The following is a 22,354-nucleotide window of genomic DNA, read 5'->3' as shown; positions in this document are numbered from 1 at the left end:
TTGATACAAAATAAATAGCAGTCTTTTCTCCAGAGAACTTTAAAGCAAATCCAAATCCAAGCCAAGGCTGGAAACTAAAGTAGAAAACTCCCCATAACACTCTCTCCCATGCAAGTGGAAGAGCAAAGGGAGATGATGGAGGAAACTGGTTAAATATGTGATGTACTTCAAGAGCCAACAAAGCCAACAAAGAAAAAACGTGGACATTAAAGACTAAGGCGTGTCATTTTTCCAGCCCAGCTCAAGATATCAAATTCCTGCCAAGACTCACAGGAAATGTGAAATCCAGCTGCAAAAATCATTCTGGATCAGAAAGAGTCACTCCACCCTCTTTATAGATATTGCACACTCACTTCACGTAGTAACAGTAAGATTGTAGTACAGTATATTGAAAAGTCATCACTTTTGCAGATTTTTGTAGAGGAGCTCCCACTCTCATGTCACTTCCAGAAGCCAGATGCTAAAGCCTAGCACTACACTGACAGCCATTAGTTTCTTTTTTCTTTGGACAGCCTGCAAACTAACCGAAAACAGATTATTATATGAAATTTGAGGTCATACTAATTCCTTATGGTATAAAAATGAAATAAATATGCTTCAAATTACAAATACACGCCATCCACTGCTAACACACAGAAACCCAACCAAACAGCTCAGAACAGAACACTTGCCACTTAATTGGACTAAAACTTTAGTTTTCACTTTTTTGTAATGTTTCTGTTGGAGAGAAAATACAGGAATCCAAGAAAGGTGTCCTCTACATGCCATGCATTTCCCCTGCCTGTGTCACCTGGCCTACACCATCTGACCACTGTGCTAACTGCATTTAGGGAATTGTCTTTTATTAGAAACAATGTCTCCCTCAAACTCAAACTAATTTCTTAAACTTTCTACAAAACTAAGCTAAGTTAGAATTTTAATTGTTAGTGATATCAATGTTCAGGCTTTTTATTCTGTTCCTTGTTTTACAGTACCTCCAAATAATGTTTTGTTTTAAAATTGCATTTTCTTATTTGGTCTTATTTGTTTTTCATACTGGATTACTTTACAGTTTCTGAAGATATTCCTTAGAGATAAGTAGCAATGAGTCTCATTTAAGGCCAGCATTATGTTTTCAGTCCCTTGTACAGTAACTCACAAAAAAGGTGGAAAACAACACATACCGTATATAGAGATAAAAATGCAACCCCATGTAACACATTCCTATTGCACTTCTTAGAAACCCATTTTAAAAGCTGCTTTTGCTTTTAAACAACCAGATGTTAAAAGTTATAACTAATCAGCTGAGTTCAGCTTTTTTTCTGGAGTCAAGACAAACCTTCAAACTTTTGTTCAGAACATCTATAAAATAGGTGGATTTGGCTAGCTGTTCTAATAGTATTCAGTCCTCTGTCTTTACAGATTTTGTAAGCATCAAAAAAGAAAAAGCAACACAATAGCAATATTTAACAGAAATAATGTACAAAGCAAAACTAAGTGACTGACAAATTACTTGTTCAACCTCTTAAGTGGCACTAGCAGAGAAGGATAGGAGAATAATTTAAAAAATCAGCAGGTCTCAGGATCTGAAATCTTCTTTTATGAAAATAGTATCTCAACCTCTCTGTTGAGTAGACAGAAACAGGGTTTCAGGTGCTTTTGCGTATATACTGTACTGTATGTCAGTCATTTAAAAGCAAAAAACAGAATGTGTACTATATTTTATTACATTTTATTACATTACTAAAAACATTTATGCTCAAAATTGAAACTGTAATGTATGAATAGAAATAATTCCATAAGCTGTGGAAATACAAATGGAAAAATGAAGACATTTCTACAAAGACTCTTTCTGCTAAATTATTATGTAGCTGTCAATGGCAAGTCTTCAGTGGTTACTATACACATTAGTATACTGAAGTGTTCATGTTTATTTTCAACACTGTAAGAAGATTGAATGTACTAAAATACTCAACAGAAATTAGGTATATTGTTCTTTTGTGACTCTTCTGTGAGTTTAGAACAGAATGGATACACTATTTCAATCAGTACAGTATTTGCACCTGGATTTGTGAAAGCCAATGTATTGAAATGGTTTAAATGTGCTAACTTTGTACAGGGCTGTAAGACCTTGGGCTTGTGCTTACCAAAGTGTCACAATCAGTCCCATGGGGAACCTCTGAGAACATGCACACTGTAACTGTGAGATGAGAACAGCTTGCTTGTGAAAAGATATGTGAGTGACTTTACTTGGTGCTCACAATTAAAATAACACATGCATAAAGGAAAAAGCCCAGGGGGAAACTAAAACACTTTGCCAGGTTATGCTGCTGAAAATAGAAATGAGTGATAACAACTAGGAATTGAGTGACAAACCATCTAAACATCAAACTTGTGTTGAGAGAGGAAGAAGAGGCACTGATAGGGGCACGAAGAGCTGCAGCGAACATGAAACGATGCAGTTACTGAAAACCCCCGGAAAACAACCCAATCATACAATCACAATATTTTATATCTGAGTAATTAAACCATTTAAAAAATGAAAAGGAAACCTTTGTTGGCATTTGAGGCCTTAGTAAAGGGATAAACCATGTTCACAAAGCCTTCACCATTAAGGATCATTAACATTAAATCCATTGCATCTCCAAAAATAAAATCTGCATGCTATTCAGACTGCCTGAGTAATCCCTCACCTCCTCAGTACATACTGTGCAACAGCTGTATTATCTACTCTCTTTTGGATTAAACCAAAAATTGCATATACAGTACTTATACTTGACCATCTGCATTCATTACAGACAGGTTTAATTAAACTTGGTGATAACTATAACGTGGTATTGCATACATTTTGTGCACAAGCTGTTACTACTGCTGTTGCAGCTTCAGCTTTCCAGACTTTCTTCTCACACAGCAGCAACACTCAGAATTCACATTGTCTGCACTAAGTCTGTCCTCAGGATTAGGAAGGAAAGTGGTTTCTATGGGTTTTAAATCTGGCTGCCATGACAAGCCATCTACTTGCATGAGTTCAAAACACAGTGTTTCCTGCTCCAACAAATGAAAGGCGTAAAACAAAGGTGTCTGGCAAATTATTAATTACTACCTTCCAAGAAAAAGAAATGTTTGCAACAATACACTTTTCTGGTGACGCACGTTGTATACAAAACCTAAATTATAAAGCATTCCAAGTATAAGGTTTTTCATCATCGCTTATGTCATCAGCATCCTACTCAGGGAACCATTCACTCTGTATTGAATGTAAATTCCCCTTTTCTAAGGAATCTTTCATTCTTTTGCAACTACAGTACATTGGTATGTCTTTCAGTCCCACTATGGCAGTATAAATTCCTGGATATGAATGGAAATACTTGATTTAATCCATTGATACATTCCTACCTCTTGCTTTGTAATAAAACATGTTGTACAATAATACTATATATATATAAAATCTGAAGATCTGTAATGGTACACACTGTATGAACCAGATAAACCAGCTGAAATGTACTATATGGTAACACTGTATATCAAATGAAAGGCTGTCTTTCTTTTTAGAACATAGCCCCTTGCAGTGGATGTTGACAAGTCAAACGGCCTTTTGCCTTTAATAAGTGAACATTCCTAACTAAGAATCAAAGGTTTATTTATGAAATTTTTCACTTCATGGGATGCATGTGTGAAATATATGGAAAGGAAAGTCACTGAATCTGCCACTGAATCTGAATGAAGAAGGCTGCCACCAGAGGAATTTTTGAAATCTGTTTTGTTTGAGGCAATAAAGGGGTCTAAGTCTTTACTTTATTGTGTATTAATCCATTAATCTAACTAAATGTTACAATTTAATCTGTTAAAAAGGCTTGGCTGTAGTAAAAGCAAAGTGTTTTTTTAATTAAGCCTCTAGCTCAGTGTTTCTTTTCCTTTTAATCCTTTTAACTTTCATTACAATGTGGCCTCAATTAAATTAAATGTTAGCACTTTGAAGAAAAGTCCTCCTTCAAACTGAAAAGATGTCAGACACTGTTTATGTAACAAACCAATAGAGGTCTGTTCCATTTTCTACCCTTTTAATCTCTTAGGTTATTTCATAGGTCCTCATTTCAATTGACCTTTGTATGCACTTACAGTCTCCATTTCCTTTCAGTCTAATGCTAGAGCCCCAGATGGGGACAATTTCAAACAGAGTAGACAGACTTCAGATTGAGCAGTTTTCTTTCTATGGTTAAATTATATATTCAGAGGTATGTATATAATTCAAATGTGTTAAATGACGAATTATATTTTAACAAACATCAAATCGTCTGTAAAGGGAAGCGCAATGATGCACAATATAACTACAGACAAAGCTGCACTGTTGATATTACTGAACACCTTTTGAAGGTTTGCCTTTGGTGTGCTCAACTGATTAGGAAAACATAGGTAAGGAGAAAGACTTCTTTCTATCTTTGTCAAAAATGTACAAAACTGCCACTGTAGCAAGAGGAGGCCTGAGTTCCCTTGTTCACACTAAGTGACATGTACTGTAGTAGACCCTTAACTCCAACTCAGGGCTTTTCCAATGTTAACTAATGTGCTCACTTTTGCTGCAGATTTCACATTAGATAGTTAATCTTAAACGTAATCTTATTTTCATTCTTGTCGTTAAGCAAGACAACTTTAGGAATAGCATACTTTCTGCTGAACGTAGGCGTGGACTGTCACTGACTTATTGCTGCTTGGTAAATGTGAGATTAAAATGTCATAAGAGAAAGAAAAGCAATATGTGGGAGTTTCAGACAAAGGACAGATAACCTCTTATATAACAAACATATGATTCACAGACTGCATGTCCCTTTGCCAGCCATCTGAAACATATCTGATAAATAAGAAGTGGAAAGTCTATCAGTCCATGCTTCAGTTACACAATCAGATTAATAGGCTTTCAAATTTCCTGTATTTTTGTTTCTTGAAAAGTCATTTTCTTTCGGCTGCCTGATCACTCCAGCCAGACTGCAGAAGAGGGGGTTTTGTTGCTCTGGCTTTGGGATGAGGAAATTCAAAGTCTGACCGGGGTCACAGAGCTGCTAACAGACTCGGGCACTTTTCCTGAAATGAATTTCCTGAACCTTCACATTTCACCTACTTTCAATCTCTCTAAAATCATGATATAACTTTCAAAGATTAAAAGGGCATAAAAAAGCATATCGTTCTTCTAAGCAGATGGATAATAGTTAAGGTGTTGTAGTCACAGTACTCTAATGTAGTCCACCTTGACTTAAATATCATTAATAATGTATGAGTTCCTTTCATATTTACAGTCTACATTTTTAGAAACCTTTCAGAATGAAAAACATGACTGCAAAAGGGAATGTTAAATCTCCTGAGATAACTGGTGAGCTAGAGAATCTTAAAGAAAAATATGAAATGCTTATGTAAAGAGGGACCATCAGTGATGATGGTCTACACCAGCGAGTCAGCAGACGTGTGGATGAAGCTAGCCCACACAAAATATTAAGTGAACCTACACATACTGAAAAACATATTAACCTATTCCTTAATCCTCCTGTACTACCCTCATATAGACGTCCCATTCTGGGAAAGTGAAATAAGAAGAATAGAAGGGAAAGCACTGAACAAAAACAGATAACCTTTATTAAAAACATAATCAAAGTGTTGTTTTCAGTAACAGTCTCTAATGGAAGAAAAGCATCTTATGACACTAAATGACACTAAAATGTCCTGATGGTGACACTATTAGTTTCCACTAATGTGTGTGGGTATGCCACTGTATGGTAAGAATGTAATCACATTGAGAATGGTTTCTACATCCCTCCTACCTTGAAGACAAACATCTCTCGCCGCAGAATAGCCAATGTGTTGAAGCTGCCATCACAGATGTTCGGCTTGGCACTGGGGTACGAGGGTCTGTCTCCTGTGGGGAGTCTTGGGGGTCGGGTCTGCCGGTCGTGTTTTCGGGGGTCAGAGGGAGGGTGGGAGCGTGGGGGTGGGGCAGTAGGGAGGGGCTGCGTAGGCTGGGGAACCTTTTCAGGTGGACCTGAAAATAGCAAGAAACATAAAAGAAGGCCTGTCAGACAACTGTCTTAAATACTGTATGCACACTACAGTACGTCTTAACTTTCGATCAGTGGGTTCATTTAGGTACTGCTTGTGTTTTCCATATGGATAAAGGAACCCTGCAGTTTATCTAACACTGGAAAATGAGTTGATTGTTATGAGATAAACAGGAATTATTTCAGGAATTATGAAGCAGAATTTCTTACTGTGCAATTCTGTTTTATTGAGGGACCACTGCACAAACTTTTGCTGTTGAGAATGTACCGGTACTCAGCGATTTTTCATAGTGGAAACAATAAATCCTGCACCTGTTCACCAAATCTCCTGTAGAGATGTGTAGAGATGTGTAGAGTGTAAATGACACACTAACTCTTCTGTCCCTGCTGACTCAGCTCAAGTGCTACCTTGCCTTGCTTCACACACTGCTCCCTGGAGAAAATAAAGCCATGGTCTTCCTGCATCCTTTCACTTTTGTCTGACAACACAGAGTCACATACTTAACCCCTTCACTTCCCTCAAAGTCCTTGCTACATAATGGGGAGGGTGAGGCTTGGCAGCTATTCCATTAGCAGAATAGTGACAGCTGTAATAGTGTAGGCTTACCAGGTCAAGGAAATCACTACTGATTAAGAGAAAACTTTAGAAAGAAAGTACTTATTATGTCTCATTCTTTCTTTTCATAATTCATCAATGCATAATGACCAATGGATACAATTACCAATTGCAAAAGTACAATGACAATGAAAAAAGAAATTTAAACCAAGCAGAGAATTCTGTCTAAACAGATCACAGTATCATTCATAATGCTTTCAAAAGTAGTTGACTTCATTCAAAGAATAATGTAATAATTGCTATAGAAGTAAATTCATATCCAGGTACTCTAGGCACACATTTAACCAAAAATATTAAATATCACAATATATAATTAATCACATTTTAATAAATGTACTACCTTTTCTAAGCCTTCTTAAATTATGCACTCTTAGTTTATGAAAATTCAACCTATGTCTGAAATTCTGATGTCACAGGACCATAGAGCATAATCATATCCAAGTTGTGACTAAAAGCTGTGATTGAGAAAGCAACATATGATATTGCAAATGAGAAGAGGCCATTCAGCTCATCTTTCACATCTGGTAGTTTAGTAGGTAAGTGAATCTAAATATCCATCCTGCTATTTCTTAAAAGAGCACAGAGTCTAGCCTTAAACAGCTGCTGGAAAACCTGGTCCAGATACCCAGAGCTCTCTGCCTAAAGAAGTGTTTCCTATTTTCCACCTTGACCTTGTGTCCGTGTTACACAATTGAGTATGAAATAATCTCTTGAGATGACTTTATTGATACCGCTAAGAGTTTATAAGTTTAGATAAAATCTTATCTCACTCTCCTTTGTTCTATACTTCTCTTAACCTGTTTGTATATGACAATCCCCTGAGATGAGGCAGCATTCTTGCTGCTCTTCTTTGAACTCCTTCTAAGTCTACAATATCCTTTTTGAAGTACAGTGTAACAGAATCCAAGGTTTGCTGTGGGATAGCAGGCAGCTGCTGCAGTGTAATATAATAGACACTAATTTCCCAAAGCATCAGGGGACAGTTGTGAACATGTTGATGGCTCTGGGACAGGAGGTTTTTTGCATGGAAAGCATAACGTTTGCCGAGTGTATTTCATGCTCAAGCATATATCATTTCTTACACTCTCTAAAGTAATACCACAGTATTGTTACTGTCACCATCCTCTCCTCCAGGGGGCACTCCAACCTCCATATGTTAGTCCATTGAATTATTACCTGCATTATTTCCTGGTGTGCCTTGTTTTAGTTTTCCTACTTAAATTTACCCCTTCCTGCCTTTGGAGCTCAGCTTTGGTACATGGTAGCTCGATGGCCCGCCTAGTACCAGGTCACCCCATATCCGTGGCTTGAGGGCATAGGCCTATTTATGCTCTCCGACCCACTGAGCCCGGGGCTTGGAAGGGGAGCCCCCTATTTCCTGGATTCTCATCTTGTCTTGTCTGTGTTCCTGTTCGTCTGTGTCTCCTGATTGATCTCCCAGCAATGGACTTATGGACTTCCCTTTGAACTTCCTTGGATATGTTTGCCTACGGATTTTCCCCGCAAGTCTGCACGAACCTCCCTACTTCACTGTGAGCACCAATAAACCCCATGTGTCGTTCCTGAACCCTGTCTATGGTCCTTTTTCTGGAATCGCCACTTCGCATAGGGTCTAAAACATCACCCTCCACAGGAGACCGATTTGGCTTCCGTGACAAGTATGACTACAAAACCTGTCTTCTCAGAACAGTGGGGATGTTTCTCAGAGCAGTTCCACTGGACATCCAATCCCTTGCAGATTTTCAAAAATATATGTAACCCTTTGATTTTTAAAATAACATAGTTGAATAATTAATCAATTAGTTCAATTAAGAAACTGAGTGCATAGATAAGATTGAACCAGACACCTCTGTTGATCTTGAGAACTATTCAAGGAGGAATCATTCAGAAGACCAGCTAGATCAGTGATTGCCAACTCCAGAATTACTGGAGGTGCTGGATCAATTGTTGTTTCTCTTCCCAAGTTCTTAACAGAAGGGGGTGTTACTGCCTGGTTGGGGTTCTTATTAGATAACCTGCAATAAAATGATACTGCATACAGTATATGTTTCTGTGGTTTCCTGCAATACCATCCATTTCACAAAATTGTTTCAAAATGTAAGGGATGGTGGGATGTAAGATAAAGGCTGAAAAACACTGAGAAAAGACAAGTGGGCCTTTTAAGTTCACCCTTTTCAGAAGGAAAGGTGTCACACTTTATGTTGTAAAAGTAAACTACAGTATATATTTAAACAAATTTACATTTGTTCAGTAATATTAGTTTCCATCTTTTATGTGCAGAAGCATGATGCCACAATCCAATAAACATTTTCAATCTTTTCATGGCTTAAACTGTTTTCTGCAGCATTAATACTAACATTTTTTCATTGAAAAAGGAATAGATTCGCAATTACTTTGAAATTAATACATTAGTTGTTTAATAAATTACAATTTTAATTTTTCAGTTAATGAATAATTAAAAACGTTACTAAATGTATGCGGTAAATCCAGACCATTCAGAATAAACTATATTATGTATCTGTTTAAAACACAAAAACAATGACATAGAGCAGTGCTGTTTTTTTAACAGTAAAATAACAGGTTGTTAATCATATCTTTCCACTTCCAGTAAAAAATGATAGAGCTTTAATCATATTTAGAAAAAAACACTCAAGACTAATCCCTGCTAGAGAGGAAATATATATTTATAGCTTGAGTGGACAAAATTATTACAAATCACTTCATCCTGAGCCAAAAATTCAAAGACATTACAACCAATTACTGACCCAAATAGCTGGCTAATCTCTACTGTTTATTTTATTAAATCAATGATTATGTAACTCAGGCATTCAAACTGCATGTCTGATGCACAATAATCTGCCAAGTCAGAATCCTCTCTGCTCATTGCATTTCTATACTGACTGTAGTGCTATTCTTTTCTCTGTACTGATCATAAAAACTAAAACTGCAATACATTCACTGATTGATTTATGTCTCTTTAACCACAATAAAAGCTGCTAAAAAAGCAATCTGCACTTCAAATGATATTACTGTATGTAACAAAGGAAAAAGTACACAATAGCTGTCCGTCCTCCACTAAGTAGAGAAACTAAATCATTAAAACCGCAGCGAGAACATATTTATGAGCTATCCCAAATGTACAGCGTGATGAGATGGTGCTCTCAAATGGTGTTGCACCAATTGCATTCAAAGTGTTGTGCTATTCTGGGTAAAGCTCAGTGGAATGTTTTAATAGTCTTCTGCAGAGATGAATAAAAGGGACAAAACAAACATTGCCCATGCTCGATCAATACTATTCTGGCAATCCAATGCCATACTATTCAGCTCACAGAGATTTTGTTGCAGAAACAGTATCTAAATATCTATCCCTTCCCCACCCCCTTCCTTTATTTTTTCCCCTCTTTGCCTGGGCAGCTGAGGTTCTTTGGTCTAAGTCATCTCCAGTCTTTACACTATTTCCAGTGCCTTTCATCAACAGCGTTGCTACCTATCTAGCCAAGTTGAAGTCGTGAAAAGTGACCATCAGCCAAGGGCTGTCGTAGGAAAACACAAACACACTTTGATTTAACTAGGCTGCAGCCCATTACACACCATGGGCCAGATTTACTTGTGCTGTTGTTCGATGATTCATACTTTTCTGGTTAAGGGGGGCTAAATTAAACTATTGCTCATGGTAAAAAGAAGAAAACACTGGTGCATAAAGAGCCTGTAAGAATGTTCAATATTCTAAACATAAGGATCAAGTATAATTGATAACTAAAGCCACAAAGGGCAGAGGTACAGTATGCAGTAGTAATAAGGACTGTGATCAGGAGGGTTGTGGGTTTAAATCTTAGCCCTGATGCTGTGGTTGTGCTTTTGAACAGGTAGTTCACTTCATTCTTCAAAATACTTGACAACTTGTTCTCATTAGACTTGTCTGGTTAAATAAGAGACTAAACTGAAATTCAGGCTTATTTGGGGTTTAATTAAACACTGTCACCCTTTTTCAGAACTGTGAAGAACAAGCATTTTGAGGTGAAAAAGATCCCCTGTGATTGGTAGCACAGCAGGGAAATCTGCACATAAAACCATCACTTTTAAAGGGACTAGATGTGGCAAACAGACCACCCAGATGTTATGATGCTTTCTCAACCTAATTTTACTCCAAATGATGGCACGCCTACAGTAGCTCCCACTTTTACCCTATAGTAACATCTACATCACTCAGTCTAACCCGTTTGGCCAGTTCTTCCAATCACTATGGAAGAAAAATATGCCTTCCTTCTTACCAGCAGTAGGCGCAGCCACAACCGAGGCTGTTAATCAGAATACGAAATAATTATTTTAACCTAAACTGTAATTTTTAAAACTGTAAGATTTAATCAAAAGTTTTAAATCCCAATTTCTTCACAATGTTTCAAATGATCTCAACCTAAGATCTTGGTGTTTCACGGTCAAAGTATCAGTGACTATTTATAAGAAACATGCGTCCACACATACTGTATAGCCAATTCCTTGAGATAATGCTGCTTGTGGAATGTTTAGTTGCAATCCTCTGCAGCTCCACCCTATTTTCAGGTACAAAATGTGTCTGAACTTTTACAGTTAGAAAAAGAGCAATTCTGGATTCTTTTCCAAAATTATGAGAATGGGTTTTAAAACCTGATATTTTTGCTTACTATTCAAGAATAAAAATGAAGGAAGAAAGGAGACAGATGAAATGAAAGCAAAGGCATGGAAAATAAAAAAATAGAGGGAAAAGATGAAGAAGAGGTAGACATGGTAGAAACTGACAATTGTTTCCACACTTGAAAAAGCCCATATGACAATTATTTTAAAAAGAAATAGAACAAAGCTATATGAGAAGTCAGAAGGTCAGACTTGAAAAGTCTGAAAGGCTGTGACTCGGATGAGGTACCTTAATGCACAATTATTTGAAAAAACAATTCCAGAACCTGAATACATTGTGCATTCCCTGAGGACAAACACAAGCAGTGTTTCCATGGTGACTGAAAGTCCCTGGAGCTTTTGGATGAAGATCAGCTTTAGATAGAGGGTGTACTGATTACCATTAATCAGCACCCACACAGATCAGCTTTATGCTGCATGATGCAATTACATCTGATTTCATACCATATATCTTCTGTATTCCCTGTAGGTCGTCATAAGGCAGTTTGAAGTTCTCAGTATCCATGTACTGGTAGAATGGGGCCATAATAGCAGTGGGATCATTGGAGTGTTCAAGGCCAAGAGCATGACCCAGCTCATGAACTGCCACCAGAAACAAGTCATTACCTACAGAAGAACAAACAAAAAAGAAAGCAGTCAGAATTATCATAAATTCTATCTCAGCTATGACAGCTTGATATGTACAGCCAAACAGTGCAGGCATTAGATTGGTTCAGTAATAACTATGCACTTGATGAATTACTGGAATTACACCAAGACTCATATTCTGCACATTTAGTGAATGTTTGTCTTATTAACATTTGCCACAACAAATAAACATTACAAATTTCAGATGTTTTCCATAAAAATGCCATGCATATACTTTGCTTTGCTACGGTTTTGTATGGCTTCATTAATTCTTTACCATGCCCCTTTCAACTTTTAAAAGACATTCACCACGATTTCATTGAGTTTCACTCCACTTTGGTATTATCATGGACTTTCACAGAAAACAATTCAAATAAAGAAAGCCTTAGATGTAATGCACACAACTACAGCTGAGCAAGGCATACTCTGGGAATCACAAAGTCTTCCATGCATGTTTTTATAATCACAGGAATCTTAGCCAATATTTCTAAAGAGTCCTATAGCTTATAATTAAGTTTGCAAGCCCTTGATTTTAAATGTATTACTCTTTTGAACCAAATTAGGTTTGTTGCAAAAAAAGCTCCATGTGCACATTGGGTCATGATCTGGGCTAAGATTGAGAGTGGCTGACCGCAGAAATCAGGCAGAGCTTCATAAAGCCACATCATCAGTTACTGCAGTTTACTTCAGTGTTTGCTCTGTTGTATAAAACTCATACAGAGCCCATAAAACCCAACAAAGGAACAATAAATTGTTGTCACTCTTATGATTATTCAGTCAAATAGGGGAAGTCCATTGGTAAACTCCTCTCTTAGTGCTGATGATTTTCTCAAAACTTGCAGCTATAAAAAAGCACCACATAAGAACATAAGAAATATCAATCCTGATGTCACAGCACTATTAAAAATAAAGCCAAGACTAAAAACTGGAAACATCTCTGCAAGTGTGTTTGAAATAGGAACACAAGTCAGGGTGCAAAACGGAGAAGACTACAGTATATGACCACTCAAGATAGTTTGGTTTAAAGCACTGCAAAGACCTCACTCTAAAGAAGTGTTGATGTTATCAGCTTCTACAATATGGCTGAGTACTGTAGATTGTTCCAGATTCCAGATTCCTTGGTGTAAAGGACCTTCCCCTGTTCCACATTTTCAAGTGTCCCGGATTTTCAACTTGCCCTAAAGTTCATGTTTCACTCTTGATTTTGTTGACGTCCATTGGATTGACTTTATCAGGGACTTTGAGGATTTTTAATACTTGCATGAGGTCTCTTCAAAGTCCAGAAATATGAAGTCCTTTAAGCATGTCAGAGTAGGACTTTCTTTGTAATATTAGAATGTAAGTACTTCAAGTGGGTAAGCTGGGTCAGCATGTGTAGGCTGCAAAGGAACAAGTAAATGTTCCATGCTGAACAGAGAACAGAGAAGAAAGAAAACACAACGTTTCGGCCATGGAGCTCACACCTGAAGAAGGCTCCACAGCCGAAAAGTTGTGTTTTCTTTTTTCTCTTTTCAACATGGAATAAACCTATTACTTGTTCCTTAGAATGTAAGTGGTTGAGCTGTGGACTGATTCCAGAACATCAATATCTTTTTTGTATTGTGTCGAAAACGAACCAGCGCATTGCACAATTTTAATATAGGATTTAAATTGTACACTTTAAACTATATATACTGTATACCACTACATTCTGTATATCTTTATATTGTTTCCCTACATTGTCTAAATGTAGAAGTGATGAGAAATACAAAACACTGCGCAAAACTGAGGTCGGAACAGTAATGAGAACATAACAGTAGTATAGCCATATTGTTACCGAAAGATATCTTAAAAACATTACGAATTAAGAGATTAGTTAAATTACTGCGATTTTAACTTCTGGAAAATATGTGTTCTAGGATGAAATCCTAGTGTTTCACCATTAAATTCATAGATAGGTGTTCCAAAATATTCTCTAGCTGCAAAGCAATACAGTACAAGACTCATATTTTATTCAAATTAAAAAATAGATTTATAGGTAAAGATTAAAAAACCTTAGAAGCAATTAGTCCACAAGAGATTGCTGAATCAAAATATTAAACAATAACATTAACATACATATAATATCAACAATATTAGCATACATTCTGCATGTTTTCATGTCTAATACCAAAGGCTTAATTACTGAGGAAAATCAAAATAGTGATCAATCAAAAGTTACTGAATTAGCTGTTTTACAATTAATAAACCGGAAGAGAAAGTTTCAAAATGAGCTACAAATGAGTACTACTGTACATTCTCAAAGCTATTGCATTTGCAAAGCATTCCAAACTTTAGCCAAAAAGTTGACTGAGAGAGATCTCAAATTATTGATAACATCATTATTAAATAACATTGCCAAGGTGTTGCTTATTTATTAAAACATAATGAAACTGAAAGTGCCCAATAGGCAGCAGCAATTAAGTTGCAGTTGAGAGGAATTAAGATTCTACCTGTGCTGTTGACATCTCTTGTAAGAAAAAAAAAATAATAATCTAATTTGCTGATCACAGTCACATCATATTTAGATTTTTTTTCATGAACATTAGTTGCTATACATAAGACTTTAAAAGCCCAGAAAAGTACATTATCAAGAGAGGAAAGGAAAAAAGTCAAGGTTGTAGAAGAAACCCAAAAGGTCTACAAGCCTTTCAGCTCTAAGTACTGTACTTGGGTTTCATTGGGTTCTAGTTCTGCAATTAATGGCATTATGCTCTCCTTCTGTAGGATGTTAAACAAAAGAACCAGAAAAAAGCCTCACCAAACTTGGAATCCTCACAAAACAATTTGACACTTATGTTTTGACATCCAGAAAAGAATTCTGCCATGTGGCTAAACCAATCAGGCTGTGGACAAGTTGGAAACATGTATTATTTTTCCAATAAAGTGCTGGCAATATACAACACAATGAGCGGCAAAAAGCTATGAAACCAGAAATTCCCTTTTCATTTTGGTATTTCTTTTGCCCTTTGTAAACCTCTGCTGTCTTTCTTTGTTTCGATGTTCCTCCAACTGCTGTATGTTAAATTTTATTTTTGTTCTGCCTTATTTTCTCCCCTGTTATTAGAGTCTGCGAGCTGTCTGGGGTTTTGTTTGTTTTTCGTTAAATTGTCTGGGTCAAGAGATCATTAACTGAAGGCTTGAAAAAACAGAGATTTGCTCACAGGGGACATGTCTCTGGGGATTTGATCTAAGAAGATCAGCCAGATATATATTTTCTGTGACCCAGTCTTGCAGAACATACAGTCCAAGAAATTATTATATTTACTATTATTAGTTTCCATGCATTATTTTTACCAAAATATTTACTCCAATGGCCTCAATGAGATTTTACAGTATATCATTTCCATACTGGGATTTAGTTGACCTTCTTTTCAATGTAAGCCAGCCCTGAATGAATCATTTATAGTCTGAAAAAATGAAGCCTTCACCCCGTAGTAGAAATGCAAGAACTGTATTTTCCTTTCACTAACAAAACAGTCAAGTTCATGGTTCAATTTAGAAGCGTAAATCCTGGTAGTTTTGAGTGCATTGCCACAGACAGGTAAGCTAAATGAAGGTTCCATTTCTTTCACTCAAAAGCATTCAAATACAGCTTTGTAAAATTTGTTCCTTTACTAGTTCACATTCAATATAGGATTCACAGCTGAAAGTGTTCTGTGAACATGGCACACAGGCTCTAAACTATGTCCTATTAAACAACCACTAAATCCAAACCCAGTATCGAATGGACCCTTCAAGGGGCAAATACCTTGATGATAAAAGCTGAGTGAATAGCTGCTATAAATGCTGGGTTTGGCATCCGAATTTGGTCAGTGCTTTTATTTTAACCTGAGCTTTGGTTAGGTAATAAGTACATTGACAGTCACAATACAAAAGAGAAACAAAAGTATTTAAAATTTAAATATTAAAGAAATGTAAAGATTAGACCACAAAACATACCAAAATGTTATTATGGATAATATGTTAGCAATTTATTTATGTTGCTGCTCAGTGAACTCTCACAGAAAACTGAAAAGCCTCTATTATTCCCTTCATAATTGCTTGTGTTCATGTGTTCAAAGTTTTTCTCCAGACTAAGTTTCTTAAACAGACTGAATGTCATCTTTACACCCATTATATTTTTAGAAGGATGTTTATATTTCAAATTTGAATCTCATTGTGGTTAAAAGCTTGTGGAACAGTGAATACTTCAAATGTTATTCTTTACTTTGCCTAATGGCAGGCAAAAAGAATTATAAAAAACACAAATTAACATGGATAAAATAGCTCTAAAGCTTATAAGTTTTAGGAATCTAAAACTGAATAAAATTTCATTCAGAAAACACAAATATAAATAATAAAGTAAACACAAAAGACTTTTGTTTGTCAGTAGGGTCATATTGTTTAAAGAGATAGTAGCTTGACAGAAAGATCTTCTTAACTCCACCTCTGGAACCAAAGAAGTCAGAATGGGAAACATAAAAGTGCTGCTTTTGTCAGCTCTGGAAATTAGGCACAGTTGTTTGATTATAATTCTGCATCTGTGTCTTCTGAGCTGCATGTTATAAATCATAGTTTATGGACAATTATGTTTTTTCTTCACAACGGTTTTCAGCATCACATACCTGTACACTTCAAGAGATAAAATGTGTTAATATCTAGAAATGATGGGACCTTTCTTGACAAGAATGTCTTGGCAAAACCAAAGTAACACCTTGTGGCTGGAATAAGATTTTGATACAATCATATGCGGAAGAAGAAACTAAGAAATGCATACTGTATACAAGACTGAATATTCCTTTTCTGAGGAAACAGCTATTTTCAAAGAAGAGTTACTTCATCCATGTTCCTTGTTTGCTACGAAGGCTGTAATAACTATGAATTTAATCTAAACTGGTATTAGGGAGGTTATAGTGGACAAAGAAATATTTTTAGCCACAGTCACTCAATCTTTCTCTGCCCTTGACACACTATATAAAATAGATACTGAATGAGTTACAATCACTATTAAAAATACATTTCTTCTGCTTCAACTGGACCTGTTTCAAAACAGGTAATTTCAAATGCACTGGGCTGTCTTCAGCTTGGTGCAACTACAATGATAATGATCAGGTTTAGACAGAAAATAAATAGCTGTGGTTAGGAGTTAAAAGGCAGTACGCTCTTATCAATGGATAAAATCCTCCTTCTGCCTATCAGACTCAAAGAGTTATAAATAGCCAACAAGGACATCTGAATCACTTCTGAGTTTGCTTTAAGTTAAGAGTGTGGCACACATAAAATAAAACAGCTAGAAATGCTCTCTATTGAGCAAAAGGGCGACTTTTAACCTACACTATGGGTGTAGAAGGTGGTGAAACTGTTATAACTGACAAAAGTCTGTCCTTTCTCTGACTGAGAGTGGAACATCCCTCATGAAAATACTAGACCTTGTTCAATTATTAAAGTCCTGAAAGAGAAATATATATACATACTGTATACTGTATAATATATACTGTAATTTTAGAATTAAAAATGGAACAAAGACAAAATTAATCAAAAATGTATTGAACTGCCAAATGTTGAAATTAAAACCTGTAAAGATAAAATGTCTTGTGACATAAGAGCTCAATTTCTGCACAGTTACAGTCAATCTGTGCATGCTGGACCAGATAAAGGGTTAAGAAAATGTAATACAGAGTATAGGTAGAGGCACCCACATTTTTTTTTCTAGTACAGCTCTGGCAAACAGTAATAAATTAAGGAAAATTGGGATAAATAAATATGTCATAAAAATATCACAAACTAATGCACAACATAACATAAAACACACAAGTTACTCTATTTTCAAACAACGTATTTTGGTGGCCTAAGTCCTGACCAACAGGTCACAAGAGAGATAAACCTGCATTCTAAATAAAACAGAATCCAACCCATCTCCCTTCCTACAAATCTGAATGCTCCAAAGAAAATGGGAATATACAATAGTTGCTTATTAAACAAATATACAGTATTCACTAACCAGGAAAGAACGTTTTTAACCTGATGATTCTTTATAAAGGAAATCAGTTTTCTCAAATAAAATGGCAAGCTCTCTTAAACAATATTCAAATATTTAACCAGAATCTGGTTAAATATAATGTTAAATAAGGGTCATTCTAACAAGGTCCTCTCACTTCTGCTCCTTTCCCTGTCTCTTGCTCCTCCTTCTCTCTTTTGTGTGTTCTGCCTCTCTTTCTGTTTCAGCTACTGGTCTTTTATCCTGTGATCATAGACTACAGATGACCCTTAATGATTTACCAAGAATTCAATTAACTAAAGTAGACCAGAAAATTATTTTTGATTTATGTCTTTCAGACCCCCTACAGTTCGGCAACACCATTCCATTATTTCTAGATCCGAGAAGCATTGAGACTTCCTAGTTGTAACAACACATATCATCGCTGCATCTTCATGAATACTCTCCAAGACAAACACCAAACTACTGAGAGCAAATCCACACTAAACAGCAGTATGATTAATTGAAGTCACCCATCCATCCATCTTCAAAACATTCTATATTTTTACGGACCTTTTAATTCTTATAGGTATCATTCTTATGGAGCTGCAGCAATGCAAAACAGTTGTAAGAATTAGCTTTCAGGTGTAAACAAGCACAATGACAAAAACTTTATTACAAAAAAGCCAGGTGATCATTGATCTGTGAATTACATTTCTACCTTCTAACAGCAATAGAAAAGAGGGTCTTTACTACCTTGGGACACACTGAGGCTCTCAGGTCTTGATTACTCCAGGCAAAGAAGCATTTTCTTGGACAGGCAAGGGAAGAGCAAATCCCAAAGGCAGCCTGGTTTAAGGACTTGAGCCAACTGGCTCTGCAAGACTGAGCACAACAGCCAGCACAGACTCTAGGGTACTTAATAAAACAGTGAGGCAGTGATCTGATCCTGCAGCTCCTTCAGCTCTTACACACTGGGCTCTCCTGTCTGGAATACAAAGGTCTATACTGCACCTAGAACCTGATCACGCTGTTGTTCAGTTTACCTCAAATGACTACTGTTCACTGTATTTCTTTTGAGTGTCTTTTTTGTTGTTCTAGTTTCTGCATTCACAACATATCACTGCTGGACATCCAATCTCAGGGTTCACTGCATCTGGCTACAACTACTTGGCCTCTGATAAACATCATCAAGAGAAGGCTCAAAACTACTGAGACCCAGGATCACAAGGCATGATGGACATAACACATAACTCTTCCCCTAAGATGAGGCATGCCTTCTGTATTTTTAAAATGTTATTTAAGGGAGTAATGTTTTTTCTGGCCTCTGTATTACTGTAAAGGAAAAAAAAAGAACTGCATACTGTATGTGTAATCCTTTGGAAGATGACAGCTTAGTCATCTCTTGAGAGTTTCTACAGTACATCATTCACATGAAAGTGATGTAGCTTCCAGGACCATAAAATATTCATCAAGATACTGAAAATACAACACATATTTTCATCATATTCTTTACATTAAGTACATCACATTACTACACACATGGAGAGTACTAGCATAACTCTGGGGCCATCAAGAATGGCCACATCATGCAAACTTGTTCTTTCAAGTCGAAAAACTGTCTTGTTTTCAGAATCTGCCATTTTGTACTAAAACAAACAGAGCTCATGCAAAACTCCACTAGTGTTCCAGGCTTTAGTCAATGTGTGTTCCAAAGTACAGGGCAAGCTTTAAGCCTAGGATCGGTAACCTTCTGCATACTGTATGTGCCATTATTGGCATGCAAAGAAATGTTTGATGGCAAAATAAAAGTCTAATAAAACCACAAAGAAATTAAGTCTAAAAAATGATAAAAAACTATGCTTGCCTGTTGTAATTCTCTACAATATGCTACCTATAAAGATTCTTAGGCATAGAAAAAATGATTTACTTGGTTGTTACACAACATTATTTTTTGCAGTGCTATAATATATGTTATTGTTTTAACAGGAAAGCTCGTGGTCTGTGCCACAACCACACCTAAGTGTAAAGTCAAACATTTTGGACAAAACGGTGATTGCTAAGAATCAAAATTTAGATGTTCACTCATTTCAGCCCTTTTAGATAGATGAATATGGATACTGAACATAAAAGCCATGCTGTTTGTGCTCCGTGTTGTGAGAGCAGTATTTGCCACACGACAAACACTTCAAGGATGACATGACATGACAGGCATGACAATCACAGACAAGGCTGAGTCTTTGAAAATTACCTGTGTCTGCAAGATCAATAGAGAGACAAATAAGTGAAATGGCTGAAAACGTTAACAAACAACGGACATCGGCATTAAAAGAAGTAAAAGCATTTAGTGTTGCGCTTGATGAGTGTGTGATATAAACGATGTAACACGATGTGACTCAGATGGAATTTGAGAAGAGCTGTGCTGCCTTAAACCCATGCATGTCACAATTACAGGGGAAGATACAGCTACAGTAAGTTTTATTAATCATTTAGAGGAAAGAGAAATAATATCAAGAAAATATTTTTTGAAAGGAATGTAGGTTATATTTTCATTGTATTATTCATTAGTAAAATCATTGTGTCACGATTTTAAATTATGAAATTAATAATGTGTTGACTACAGTGGTGAGGATAGTGAATATTCCTGTTTCTAAATCTGCTTGAAGCTTAAGCAGTTTGTGAATGTGCTTCAGGAGATGGACTGTGGACTGCTTTTCACACGTTAAAAAAATATAAATGTCATGAAAATCCATAACAACAGTGCTAACTCTTGGCATCCTTCTGAAAGGTTGCCGTCCCCTGTTATAAGCAATCAGCGTATAATCGCCTTCTATTCTGGCCTGCTTTCTTATCCAGAAGACTTTTTGAAGAGGAAAGACAAGATCCCAGCCCTAAAATGCCATTTTTCTCAGAGCAGAAGTAAAGTATGAATACTCGTCGATGACATTTACAAAAAGACTCTACTGAAAAATATTCTAAATGAATCATTGTTCTGAGATGATCTGACTTTATTTGTAGAATACATGCTATCAGCACTGCTACCTTTCTACTTTTATAATTATTCTAACACTCTTACTGTAGCTACTACAACTAGCAGCATTAAGAAACTATTGACAATGGATTAAGTCACAGGATGCTTCTGGTTCTGCAATATAACCTGGGAACTGGACAGCTTAAACCCACAGCACATGCTGCTGCCAATTACACAGATGGCTGCGCAGCATGAGATCCACCTTAGGACCATAACCATGATTCTTTGGTCAAGCGTCCTGAAAGACCTCACCAACTCCCCGTGCAGCTATACTTTTAAGCATGTTTGTTTATTCCTTTCCCTCCATTTCAGAAACTTCTGCTGTCTAGTTCTGATTTCATCTGGGGCTTTTGATGAAGCAGAAAAGTAGTGCAGGAAGAGACAAAAACCCAGTGCTAGGATATCTGGGTTCCAATCTGGAAGCACTGTTAAAGGTGACCTATTCGTTTCTATGGACTCTATATCACTGTCAAAATGGTTATACATTAAAGCCCTGACCTACTTTTTTTTATAAGCAAGTTTTGCTTAATAAACAAGGCTTGCCCCTGTCAGAGTGACCAGCAGTAAGACTAAGGCACATTGGGGATGGTACCTTCCACAGCACATTGGCAAGAAGAAAGATTAAACTGCATGGTAACTTAACTGAGCACTGAACCAAGAGCAGCCACAGGCTGGCAGTGCATGTGAAACCACAGTCATCTGGGAGGGCAGCACCTCACCCCCTCAGGCTGCTTTGACCTGTCCTGCCACAGAAGCGTTACAGCAGGGGCACGGGATAGGCTGTTACCAGCTACCTGATAGCAGGAATGGGAAAAGGGAAATTTAATAATAGTCAATTGACAAGTGCGAGGGAAAAAGGCAAAGGAACTTAGCAGGAGAATGGCTTACAGAAAAGTGACAGTGAGTGACAGAGTTTAGAATGAACCTTGCATCTGGCTGTAGCTTTAGCCTTCAGATGTCTCCTCACTGTTACAGTTTTTCACAGCCTTCCTTATTGAAGATGGAGAAAAAACGTTACACAAATTGTATACTGCATAGTTTCGCAGATATTGTGTTTGAGAAAGGGCTATTGATCTTACATAGGGCTGACTGTCAGAATTATTGGTTTCAAAAGTTTTAAAATGTTTTAGTATTGTTGTACTTTCTTTCCCAGTAGTTTTTCTGTTGGCACTATCTGACCTCTCACAAAGCTTGCAATACTATGTTTCTCTCTCCTCCAGATCAGGCTGTCTGCTTTCAGCTGATACTACAGGGTTTAAATTCAGCCCAGGTTCCCTGTTCAGGCCCGCTGGAGCAGCAGTTGCTTAATTGCTCCATTCTGCCCAGGAAAATAGATTAGGGATGCTGCTGTGAGGATGCCACAATGATTTTTAGCACCTTCACAGGCAGAAATTAGGGAAAACATCCAC

General features: G+C 36.8%; 1 protein-coding gene across 2 annotated transcripts in view; it reads right to left on the bottom strand.

Moving 5' to 3' along the window:
- Nucleotides 1-22,354, bottom strand: part of LOC102687027 (matrix metalloproteinase-16) — a 55,183-nt gene that overhangs the window by 9,573 nt on the left and 23,256 nt on the right. For both annotated transcript variants that reach the window (XM_015354534.2, XM_006634287.3), the window contains 2 exons: nt 11,755-11,916; nt 5,790-6,007 (listed from right to left, as the gene is read on the bottom strand). In XM_015354534.2, the coding sequence (XP_015210020.1) occupies nt 5,790-6,007; nt 11,755-11,916 (380 nt within the window). The remainder of the gene's footprint in view (nt 1-5,789; nt 6,008-11,754; nt 11,917-22,354) is intronic.

The sequence above is a fragment of the Lepisosteus oculatus genome, chromosome 6, assembly GCF_040954835.1.
Source record: "Lepisosteus oculatus isolate fLepOcu1 chromosome 6, fLepOcu1.hap2, whole genome shotgun sequence".
Classification (NCBI taxonomy): domain Eukaryota; kingdom Metazoa; phylum Chordata; class Actinopteri; order Semionotiformes; family Lepisosteidae; genus Lepisosteus; species Lepisosteus oculatus.
The sequence above is the reverse complement of the archived record's forward strand: the minus strand, read 5'-3'. Positions and strand labels throughout refer to the sequence as shown.